This window comes from Phaseolus vulgaris, chromosome 4 (genome assembly GCF_000499845.2).
Source record: "Phaseolus vulgaris cultivar G19833 chromosome 4, P. vulgaris v2.0, whole genome shotgun sequence".
Taxonomy (NCBI): Eukaryota; Viridiplantae; Streptophyta; class Magnoliopsida; order Fabales; family Fabaceae; genus Phaseolus; species Phaseolus vulgaris.
Genome location: NC_023756.2, coordinates 42,656,831 through 42,669,448, shown reverse-complemented (window position 1 = coordinate 42,669,448; position 12,618 = coordinate 42,656,831). Strand labels below are relative to the sequence as shown.

The following is a 12,618-nucleotide window of genomic DNA, read 5'->3' as shown; positions in this document are numbered from 1 at the left end:
ATATTTTTTATTTGAAAAAGTGTAGGCTTAGCCTACAAGCACACAAAGAATTTCAGTTTGAAATATATTTTTATTGAAATAAATCAATTTTAAAAAGAAAACTATTTTTTATTAAAATAAATCAATTTTAAATTACTCTACTTCTCTTTTTCTTATTGCATTTATCCTATTTTTTACCTATTTCATTTTTTTTTCAATATAATTATTCAAGATAAAATTATTTTAGGAAGCAATCTAATATGAAGAAATGTTTTTCTTACTAAAAAAATTTATTTATAACTTTTTCTTTATATTTTTTACTTGTCTTGAAAATTGAATATTGTTTTTAAAATGAGCAAGAAAAAATATATTTTTAATAGGAACAAGGAAAAGAACAAGAAAAATTATTTTCTAATACAAGGTCCACGATAATAAACTTGAAATTGTGTACAAAAATACAATGGTAGAAACGTGATATCTGTGGTTTTTTATTGAAGATATTTTGATTGAAATTGAACTAAAGTTACTTTAATTAACTAAGGTTGAGCTAGTAGATACCAAGACAAGTTTACCTTCACACTCTTCAAAATACCAAGAAAAACAGAAAACACGCTTTAAAAAATAGTAACTTGATGACAAACAGAAGTTGAGCTATATAAGGTTCCAAGAAACTTCTACTTTCTGATCATGTCAACCTAGAGAAGTTAAATCTTAAACAGTTTGAAACCTTTCTTGTTTTAACATAACAAGAAAGAGCCTAAAACTAAAGAGATAATCTACATAATAGATGACTACAAACATTCCCAAAGAACAAGGACACACACTCAAACAAACTATGCTTAACACCCTACTACTAAACCTAAAAAAAACAGTGCCTGGGCTCCAAAAAGAACATCAAAAGCACTTTAACTGCAACAAAAACAACATCAAAACAACACCAAACCAGCACCAAAACTGCTGTATAAACCAGCATTTATACAGCATAAAATCAGCTAAAAATAGTACCAAAACTGCAGCAGAAAACTAGCATTTGCACATCATAAAACCAGCACCAAAATTGCAGCAGAAAACCAACATTTATACAACATAAAACCAGCAAAAAATAGTACCAAAACTATGCTTCCACTACTAGAAAACTAAGGACCATCCTACTAAAATCCACTTAAAGGACTATCCTGCTAAAATCCAACCTCACAAAGCTAAGATATTCACAGTCCTCTATCAATGACCTACAAGGAACTTAGCATCAAAATCATTCGAGAACTTAGCATCCTCTTAAATCAACATGTAAGAAGAAAAATCATCCTAGGGTTACACAAATCAACATCATAATTGTAAGAAAAAGCAAGTATATGGGAAACCTACATCAAGAACCTAGGGTTCCTCATTAACGGTCGTCAAAGAAGAAGAAGGAATGGAGGAAGAAATGTGAAACTCACCGTTCACGGTCGCACGTTCACAGTCTAAGCACGGTCACCGTCACAGAGTTTTGTGGAGTGGAGAAAGAAGAAGAAGAAGAAGGAGTGGATGAAGAAATGTTCGCTCAACAATTTTGTGGGCTCTCTGGCTCATTCGAGTTCAACACCTTTCAACAACTAGAAGTTTTGAAATAAATTAATTATAATTTTATTATTTTTAATTTTAAAATCATAGCGTGGGTTGAACCTTCAAAACGTTTAAGTAGCGGGGACTTAGCTTCAAAAGCATAGCATGGGCTAAACCTTCAAAAATTTAAAAATTTATTATTATAATTTTTTTTTTAAGTTTGCATTCGTTTTGCGTGGGTTTGGTCGACGAAAAATGCGTCCATATTTGGCCCCCACAAATATGTGGAAACTAATTACTTTTTTTCTTGTAGTGTGAGGATTTTTCTTGTGTTTGACGGACACTATTTTTTTTTATTTTTTTTCTTCTTCATTTTGTGTAGGCTTAACCTATGCAAATAGTGTGACACACGCTTTCTATTGCAGCTAAATCTTATTATTCTTGTAGTGTATAGTGCCATATGATGAGTACTCAATTTACTTTATCTGTTCTAATTCTTTTTATAGGTTTTTTTCATTCAAATTTCAAGATGTTTGCGGTTGTCATATGTATGTTCTAGTACTTTAATTTTTTCTTAAGTTTCAAATATGATTTTTTTATTCATATTAGATTATCTATTTTGGAGTTGTTATAACTAAAATTAAATTTCCATTATAACTAAAATTAAATTTCCACTTAATTTGTGTCAGCTTTTAAGTCCACACTAAAATTTAGCATCAAGGGTACACTATTACAGAAGAATCCTTTAACAATGGTTAAAAAGATCATATAAAGACGATTATGGAATCGTCGACATTATGGGTGTCATTATATGTCATTCTAATAATTCATCTATCCTAAAGTATTATACATGGTTACCTTAAGGTATATCCAAATTCATCGTTATTTGTGTCCAAATTTCATTATTAACGACAATTCAGTGTAACAACCATCGTTATTTGTGCTCAGATTCATTTTTAACGACAATTATAGCGATAACCGTCGTTATTTCTCACCGAAAACTCAAAAAAATTACACAAATGTCACCACGCTTTCTGGTACGATGATTTTTTTAAATGTCATTATTCTTAGTTGTTTTTTAGCCTTTTCGTACTAGTGATAATAAATGTCATATGTTGTGCGATGCTGGATTGACAATAATATAGATTTCGCATCAGCTTTTAATTATTTGAGTTCCTCTATCACCCACTCTCTTTGTCATTTTTCTTGTAGCGTAGAGTTGGCTTAGTCAACTTTAAAATAAAAATATTAGCGTGGGTCAAGTCAACACTAAATAGATTTTAAAATAAAAAGACATTAGATTTGATGGAGATCAAGCTCAAGAGAACCTGGAGGCCACTCATCAAGCTCAAGAAGAGGTGGAGGCACAAATGGAGGACGCCCATGGAGGTCAAAGTCCACCTCAAAGGATTACAAGAAGCATGTTCAAAGCTTTGGGAGCTAGAGGACATTTATTTTCTCTTTTTGTAGTTTCTTTAGTTAAAGGTGCTTAGAGGGAAACTTTAGAAACCTCTTTTGTTATAGCATCTTTTAGGCTTTAGTTAGGAGCTTTAGGGGGGTGTATTAGTAGATAGGTGTAGGAGTAGAATAGGGGGTGCCAAAGTGAAGGAAAGGATCACACCTTCCTTGCTTTGCAAATAAGCGCCGGTTCTAGATTGTTTTGGGAGGGAATTTTGAATTGTTTTAGCTTTCATTTTCAGCACCTTAGGCTATAAATAGAGGTGCCTTCCTTGTAAAATTCAGATTTGAATTTATCTAAAGAAACTATACTCAAAATTGGAGTGAGCATTTGGAGAGCTTTTGAGCCTTCTACTCTAGTCTTATCTTGAAGGACCATGGTTTCCTCAAGTGGCGGCTTGCACACTCATCTAGGAGCATCCATACTTCTAGTGGCGTGATCATCCAACCATTCTTCCATCTTCATGAGCATTCTCTTCTCCTTCCTTTCTTCTTTTTCAATTGTTCATGTTGCCTTGTGTTCTTGATTTGTTTTTGGTTCGGCTATTCCATTTTCCAGCACCTATGTTCTGTTTTTGTTTTTAATTTCTATTATGTTCGGTTCATATGTTTTCTTGCCTAATTCTGTTCGGTCAATCCATTTTATAATTCCTTTGTTGATTCAATTTGACAATATTTGGTTCATCCAAATGAGTTTGGGATTTGGTACTTGTTATTGGTGAGTTCTTGACTTAGAACCATGATCCAACTCTAAGAAAAGTGCCTCTATATTTTCCAGCTCAAGGTGATTCCTAAAAATGTCAAGAATCTTGTTATATGTGGCTATTGGAATCACATCAAGATTGGGTCAAACTGACACAAAATTAAATAAATTTTAAAATAAAAAAACATTAGCATGGACTAAATTGACGTTAACTAAAACGAATATTAAAAATAAATAAAGTTATCATCAGTCTAACGTTTGTTAATTTTATTTGTTTATAATGTTTCTATTTATTTTACTCTCCGGCTAAACTGACGCTAACTTTTATGCTATGAATTTGTGCGCTTTCGTGACAACAAACATGAATCATAGATTTGTTTTAATCTAAAAGTCAAGATTTAAAGATGATAAATCTTCTCACCAACATTTTTTCTCTCTCACTTTCTATATAAATCTTCTCATACTTATTTCCTTTATTCATGCTAAAATCTCTTTTCATCAAAATTCATCTCCTTCATCCACAATCATCTCCTTCAGTCACACTTATCCATCACCTTCATCACTCTTCTTCTAATTCTTTCATTCACATTCATCTACTTTATTTCACAATTATTTCCTTCATCAACACTCATCATTCATTTACTAAAAAAAAAATCTTTTTTTTTTATATTTTATTTAATTTGTTAAAAATGAATAGTTTCATAAGAATTTTTTTTTAAATTACTTTCATTAACATCGGCTAAACCAATATAATTTAAAATTTATTTGACGCTAGCTTAAATAAATATAAATATTAAAAATAGTGTAAATACATTTAAAGGAGTAGAAAGTGTTTCTAATATATGTCCTTGAATCTTTTCTCGATTCACATTATATAAATTTTCCCTTGCTATATTTAATTATGTCATCGTGTAAAAAACCTAACATTTATTAAAAAATCACATTTCATTTTATTTTCAAATAAAAAATTTACTAATATTTATTAAATGTTGTAAAATATTTACATTAGTAATACTTTTACAATATTTCCTCTATTAAAAAAAATATTTTTATTAGCATTTTAATGGTTACTTTTTTTTATGAAAAAGAGAATATTACTAATCATTTTCATAATGTTGCTTTTTATTGAAAAATAATTTAGTAAAGTTTTTTAGTAACAATAATTTTTTATTATATTATTGAAAAAATAACAATAATTTTAAAATATCACCTTTCCCATTAACGAAAATGTCTAAAAAAATTTAATATCATTTTATAAATGTTATCATTAATAGATAAAAGTTTTATTGATAGTCATTAATTAATAATATAAAAAAATTATTACTTTGATAACTGAGAAATAAAGGAAAGGTTTCATATTACAACTGTTTAACACATTGCAAATTCAAAATTGCTCAATCTTTTTGTATGGACTCTGCAGCACAAACAAACAAATACTTTTGTTTCTTATTGTAATATGCTACATGGTTGTGAAACATATATAAAGTAAGACTAAATCATATTGTACATATTTTCCTATATTTTAATAACTTTTTAAATCTTACTACACATCAAGCATCAAGTGGTGATAGAGGAAGGAACATCTCATGAAGGTTGAATGATCAAAACTAAAATCATCTATGCCTTCAATATCTTATGCTAACCTTCTCTCTAATGGAGTTCAAGCATAACTTCTGTTTGTTATTCATTGACTAGGCAAGCTGAATGATGACTTGGATCGTTTTCGAGAAAAAGAATTAGTGAGCCTTTTGAACCTGCTAGGTTTAAAATTCTCTTCCTGCTTATATATCTGAACTTCTCCATCTTTCTCCATGATTTTGAACCCAAGTTTCAGAACCAGTTCTCCTCCTTTTGCCTTTCCTGATAAGCCAAAGCTTTTGTTCCACTGCCTCACACGCGTGCCTTGCTGCCTTTTCTCAATGGATTCTTGAACCAACTGGCTCAAATCCACACTGTTTCTTCCAAAACCAAGCTCTTCTGCATCAACTGCAACAAGGTATATCCAAAACGGTTTTGGCTCAAACCTAAGCTGCTTTCCACTACCATGGTTCCAATAAACGTGGCACCTTATGAAGAAGATCTCTTCAAAATCTGCAGCACCTTGATCAACCCTTGATGGCATTGTCTGCACACTCCCGTCTTTGGTCTCTTTCTTTCTAACACAAACAGAAAGCCTTAGTCCATTCATGGATGAAGGAAGGCCTTGAGCAGTCACCACTTTAACAGAAAACAAACAGCTTAGTTTATGCATTCCAATATGAGAAATTGCCCTCAAAGGCTTCCACTTCCAAATGCTTTTCTTGTCACTTGAATTTGCCGTGTCATCAAAGTTATTGGTATCTGGCTGAATGAGAGTTGCCTTGGCATCTTCAGGCTTTGGCCTTGATCTCAATGGAGACAAGGACATGCCGCGAGACCTATTTTTGTTGCTTTGTTTGTGTTTAACTTTAGCTGTGTCATTGTGATCTTCAACAGATGAGAGAAAAGGAGGTGAAGCTTTTGGTGGTAGAGCTAATGAAGCTGCTGTTCTGGTTCTGTTTGAGGTGTGTGATTGGTAAAGGGTTTCACTAAGGGCCTCTAGTTCTTGTAGGATCTGAAAAATGGAGTTTTTCTCGGTAGAGTTACCTTCTGCCATCATTAGTATGAAGAAGTTGTTGCTACCAAAAAGGAAGAGAAAAAGAGACAGTTTTGGGACTAGTAAGAAGAAAATGTGATGCTCACATCAGAAAGGTTGGTTAGTTAACATAGGTGTAAGGACTGTGCATTGGTGGTGGAAACAGTGAAGGTGCTGGATCTTTCTGAACCAAGAATGTGATGGTAGATTTGTGGTGGATAGAACATGAACGATATTGCATCTCTTGGTGACCAAGACAAGTTTCAAAATTAATTGGCAAAGGGTCCAATCGAATTTAATGTTGAATATGTTATCAAGAGAATTTTAGTTGACATGTCTAAGTCCAAATATTAAATTTTAGTATTTTTTTATCAGCAAAGTCACACATGCTAACACTGCATAGGTATTTTTATTTGATTAGTTTGTTGAGCATTTATTTTTTGTTGTTGGAAGCTCTAGTTCTTCTGGATGATCATTACTTTCTAATTTTTTTTTGAAGGACAATATTTTCTTGAGAGACAATTCATGAAGTTGCATCAGATAATGTTGACTTTAGGGATATTTTTTTTAATCTCTCTTTTTCTGAACATTCAAAGTATTGTAGATCTCACATCGACTAGAAATAAGAACATTTCATAATATATAAGTGATGCAAATCTCAACTTATAAGTCGATTTTATAAGATTGAGTTAAACTTAAAGTTCACTTCTTAATATGGTATCATAGTTAGAGTTTATTCTAGCGAAAGTTTGTTGAGTTTATCAGGTCACCCGATACTTATCAAGTTACCTGTTATTGGGTCTCTATCGAACCACCCGTAAATATTCTCACACACAAGTTGTAGGGTCTCGACGTGAGGATGGTGTATTAGAGATCCCACATCGACTAGATATAAGGACATTTCATGGAAGGAGATTCTTTATTCTAAATACGGAGGTTAGAAGCTTGAAAGATGGTAGGTTTTATAATAAGGATTCTCTTTGGTGGAGAAATCTGAAAGAGATTTGAAGGATGGAGGAGTGGGGAAGGAATTTTGAGGAGTGTGTTGAGTGGGATGTCGGAAATGGGAAGAAAGTCTTGTTCTGGGACGATGTATATGGGCGGGCAATGAAGAGTTGAAGAGCAGGTCCTCGAGATTGTTTTCTTTGAGTATTAGCAAGGACACCTTTGTAGACTCCTTTGGGAAATGGGCTAATGGTTCTTGGAGGTGGGACCTTGTTTGGAGAAGGGGCTTGTTTGACAAAGAGAAGTCTCAAGAACTTCAGCTTTTTCAGGAGCTACAAGGCTTGTGTCTCGTCTTGGAGGAAGATTGTTGGGTGTGGAAGGACGACGTGTCCAATGTACTCAGTCAGTTCGGCTTAAAATATTTTAAGGGTTTCATGTGAAAATGAATGTTCGTCTTTGTTTGATTCTTTTTGGAAGATCAAGGTTTTGCCTTCAACTCACTTTACAGTTTGGAGAAGCTTTGAGGGTGTTTGAAAATACGATTTCCTCGAAGGCTAACTTGGTTAGACAAGGGATTGTAGTTGATAGTATTTCATGTTGTAGGTGTGGGGAGGAAGAGAAGATAACAAGACACTTGTTTTTTGACTTTTCTTGACTTGTTTGGACCCAGTCTTATGCTTGGCTTGGGGTATTGTCAGTATATCATATTGACTTTATTTCACATTTCTTGCATTTTAAATTATGCAATGTCCCGACCTATGTAAATGTCGTTTGAGAAAGTGTTTGAGTTGCAATTATTAGTGAGATTTGGAGGCATAGGGACAAACACATCTTTAAAGGATGAGTGATTGATCATTCTAAAAAATTTTCTTTGGTTCAACTAAAGGTTTGGTCCTGGATTACATCTAAATTTTCTTATGCTTGTTTTTTTTTCTGATTGGTGTATTGATCTGGTGACTTGTTTATTTTTTATCAAGAACTTTTGTTATCAAGATTACTTAACTAAAAGAAGCTCGTTCAAGTGACAAATAGTTATATAACAACAATGTAATATGATATTAATTGTATAAATTTATATATTTAATTAATGTGCGATATGTATTAGATAGAATAATAGGTGAATCATATATATATATATATATAAAATTTTATTTAAATCATAAATTCTTAACAAATTATTCTCTTTAAATTTAAATTTAAAACAAATTTTAAATGAAATAATATTCTAAATTATCAATGAATTTTAATTAATTTTTATCTAATTTACAAATAAAAGCAATGGGTTTATTAAGATAGGAAAGATATTTTAACAAGTAACATATTTATTGATATTTTTAATTTAGCTAAAGAATATTAAAATAATTATGAAATAAAAGTAGTGCTAATATAGTAAATAGTACTGTGTTTCTCATTCGTTACCTTACGAGTAGTTTTCTTATTTTAATGAGATAGTCACTGCAAATCTTTTTATCTTTTTTTTCTATTCATCTTTTATTTAAAAAAAAGTTTAAAAAATCTCACTATTAAGGAAAAAAGCGTAATTTTACCCAACATTTATAACTTGAAAATTGGATTCTATGAAACATATCTATTAATTAATGCATTCATGAATAAAAACACAACAGTTTTGAATCCAATAAAAATATATAATAAATGCATTCATCACACAAACACACACAAAAACGCGTAAAAAAAATTAAATAAAATGAATGAATAAATAATAAGCATGGTGATAGTTTCATAAAAAACATTAATGAGTAAACCTAGAAAAACCTTTATAAAAGGAGATTCAACCAAAACTAAACACATTATCATAAACCATGAAGTCTACACTATTCCTCACTCTCTCTTTCTTTCTTCTCTTCACTTCCAACTTTCTTCCATTAGTCTTATGTAGGGTTCCTGAACAAGTTGTGGACTCAAATGGTTTACCCATTTCTCCTTTTGTTCAATACGATCTTTCACAACTTAATTTTCAAGGTCCACAAGGTGGTGGAGTAGAGTTAGATTTTGATGGGAACTCAAGATGCCAAGTTGTTGTTATACAAAATTATGATCAGTTTTTCCGTGGGGAGGGTCTGAGATTCAGCACAGAAGGAAGAAGCTCAGGTGCCATACTGACAGAGACACCATTAGAGATTAGATTTGATTATCATCCTTATTGTGCTTCATCCTCCAAGTGGGTGGTAGTTGGTGATGATTTTCCTGCAAAATGGGTTGGTATTGGTGATGGTGCAGACCATGCAGGGAAGGAGATCTTAAGTGGAACGTTTATGATTAAGAAATATGGTGAGGGTTATAAGTTTGCATTTTGCAGCAACAACACTAACCACAACACTTGTTTTAGTATTGGGAGAATTGATGATCATAAGGGAAGGCGTCTTGTTTTGATGGATGATTCTCACCTTAATACTCCCTTTAATTTTGTACTTATTAATATTGGCTAAAGAACCTTCACAAGGTTTAATAAAATGTTCTACTAGATATATGTGAGTGTTGTGGTAAAACTATTTTAGAGTTATATTTTTATATATATAAATTCATTTCTTAAGAAATCTACTTTTAAGTTTGATTCAATTTTCTAAAGTTTGGTTCAGTACGATAAGTTTTGAATGACTCTAATATATATTAAGAAGTATATTTTAAATTTAGTTCAAATTAAAAAATTATTTTCTAATAGTATATTGATTATGTAAACTCAAGTTTCTTACCATGAATAAATTTTGAATGTATAAAAATCTCTCTTAATTTTAAAAATTCATCATAAAAACCTAAAGAAAATTTTAACCACGGGTTTGAGCTTTGATATGATATTGGGTATTCTTTAATTATTTTTCACATATTCCTTTAGTGACTAGGGTAAATTTCACCAGTACAACAGTCAACTTCTTTTGTATTATTATGATTTTTATTATACTTATTATTAATAACAATACTAATAATACTAATAATATTAATAATACTAATAATATTAATAATACTAATAATACTAATAATATTAATAATACTAAAAATATTTTATAATACTAATAATATTAATAATAATATGTATAAATTATATTAATAGTAATAAATATAAATTATATTAATAATATGTATAAATTATATTAATAATAATATGTATAAATTATATTAATAATAATAAGTATAAATTATATTAATAATAATAAGTATAAATTATATTAATAATAATAAGTATAAATTATATTAATAATAATATGTATAAGTTATATTAATAATGATAATAATAAGTATAAATTATATTAATAATAATATGTATAAATTATATTTATAATAATATGTATAAATTATATTTATAATAATATGTATAAATTGTATTAATAATAATATGTATAAATTGTATTAATGATAATAAGTATAATAAAAATGGTAATATGACCAAAGAACTTGTTTGGTCTAGTGGTTGATGTTTCCTTGGTCTCTGAAGGGTCTTGGGTTTGATTTTGGGCCTTACATACGGATTTTGGCTGTATGTAATTCCAATTTTTCTTGTAGTGAAAGTTTTTTAGGAATAGATTTGAAGGATGGAGGAGTGGGGAAGGAATTTTGAGGAGTGTGTTGAGTGGGATGTCGGAAATGGGAAGAAAGTCTTGTTCTGGGACGATGTATATGGGCGGGCAATGAAGAGTTGAAGAGTAGGTCCTCGAGATTGTTTTCTTTGAGTATTAGCAAGGACACCTTTGTGGACTCCTTTGGGAAATGGGCTAATGGTTCTTGGAGGTGGGACCTTGTTTGGAGAAGGGGCTTGTTTGATAAAGAGAAGTCTCAAGAACTTTAGCTTTTTCAGGAGCTACAAGGCTTGTGTCTCGTCTTGGAGGAAGATTGTTGGGTGTGGAAGGACAACGTGTCCACTGGGTACTCAGTTAGTTCGGCTTACAATATTTTAAGGGTTTCCTGTGAAAATGAATGTTCGTCTTTGTTTGATTCTTTTTGGAAGATCAAGGTTTTGCCTTCAACTCACTTTACAGTTTGGAGAAGCTTTGAGGGTGTTTGAAAATACGATTTCCTCTAAGGCTAACTTGGTTAGACAAGGGGTTGTAGTTGATAGTATTTCATGTTGTAGGTGTGGGGAGGAAGAAAAGATAACAAGACACTTGTTTGGACCCAGTCTTATGCTTGGCTTGGGGTATTGTCAGTATATCATATTGACTTTATTTCACATTTCTTGCATTTCAAATTATGCAATGTCCCGACCTATGTAAATGTCGTTTGAGAAAGTGTTTGAGTTGCAATTATTAGTGAGATTTGGAGGCATAGGGACAAACACATCTTTAAAGGATGAGTGATTGATCATTCTGAAAATTTTTCTTTGGTTCAACTAAAGGTTTGGTCCTGGATTACATCTAAATTTTCTTATGCTGGTTTTTTTTCTGATTGGTGTATTGATCTGGTGACTTCTTTGTTTTTTATCAAGAGCTTTTGTTAGTTTGACTATGTTGGTTTTGTGGTGTTTCTCTTTTAGTTGCCCTGATGATTTGAGTTGGCAGCTTTTGGTATGCTTGTAGGGTCTCTTTCTTGAAAAGAGAATTGTTAAAATATTATTTTGTATTTTGTTACTATTTTCCTTTTATTCTGTCAATGTTGTTATTGTACTTTAGTTTTTCTTTTTTTGGTCTTTTTTAGTCTTTGGGTTGCATATATACTTTTGCTTTTTGTAACATCACCATATTTTACTTTCATTAAATTCTGATTAATGAAATTCTTTCACTCATCTCTTCTCTTTCAAAGCTTCTTCTTCCCTTTCTCCCTAAACTTCTTTGCAATCACGTTGTCTTTGAACTTTCAACATTAGGGTTCGCAAGCGATTACTTTTGAAGTGTTTGTAAAAGGGTTGGATCACCCCTGAAATGTTTCCATATTAGAATCAAACCAGTTGTCTTCCCACAACTTGACTTTTTCATCAGACCCAACCGCCCATTCCATATTAGAATCAAACCAATTGGTGCCCTGCCCATCCTGACAAGCTTTGTTTAAATCGCACCACCATCTAGAAGCATGCTTTGAAATTCTATATTCAGATAAATTTCTCCAAGAACCATATTTAGAAGCAAGAATATCTTTCCATAAACCATTCTCAAGAGACCCAAGTCTTTATTTCCATTTGCTAAGTAAAGCTTTGTTGAAAATGTCTATCTGCATGCCTAACCCACCTTTTGCTTTAGGTTTACATAAATTATCCCATTTAATCCAAACAATTTTTCTTCCCTCAGTATCCTAATCCCACAAGAACTTACGTTGTAACTTGGTAAACTTTTTGCATATAGATGATGGAACTTTGAAGAAAGAGAGATAATACAGGGGGATTGCATTCAACACATAACGAATTAAGCACACACGACTAGCAAATGATAGA

At 31.4% G+C, this 12,618-nt stretch overlaps 2 protein-coding genes across 2 annotated transcripts; one reads left to right on the top strand and one right to left on the bottom strand.

The window, feature by feature from the left end:
• Positions 1 to 5,369: 5,369 nt before the first annotated feature.
• Positions 5,370 to 6,320, bottom strand: LOC137838863 (protein PLASTID MOVEMENT IMPAIRED 1-like). Its single transcript, XM_068648076.1, has one exon. The coding sequence runs from the start codon at positions 6,318 to 6,320 to the stop codon at positions 5,370 to 5,372; it is 951 nt and encodes a 316-aa protein (XP_068504177.1).
• A 2,622-nt stretch (positions 6,321 to 8,942) lies between these two features.
• Positions 8,943 to 9,730, top strand: LOC137836521 (subtilisin inhibitor CLSI-II-like). The gene has a single exon (XM_068645192.1). It carries the CDS (start codon positions 9,065 to 9,067, stop codon positions 9,689 to 9,691), a length of 627 nt encoding a protein of 208 aa, XP_068501293.1. The 5' UTR covers positions 8,943 to 9,064; the 3' UTR covers positions 9,692 to 9,730.
• The last annotated feature ends 2,888 nt before the right edge of the window (positions 9,731 to 12,618 follow it).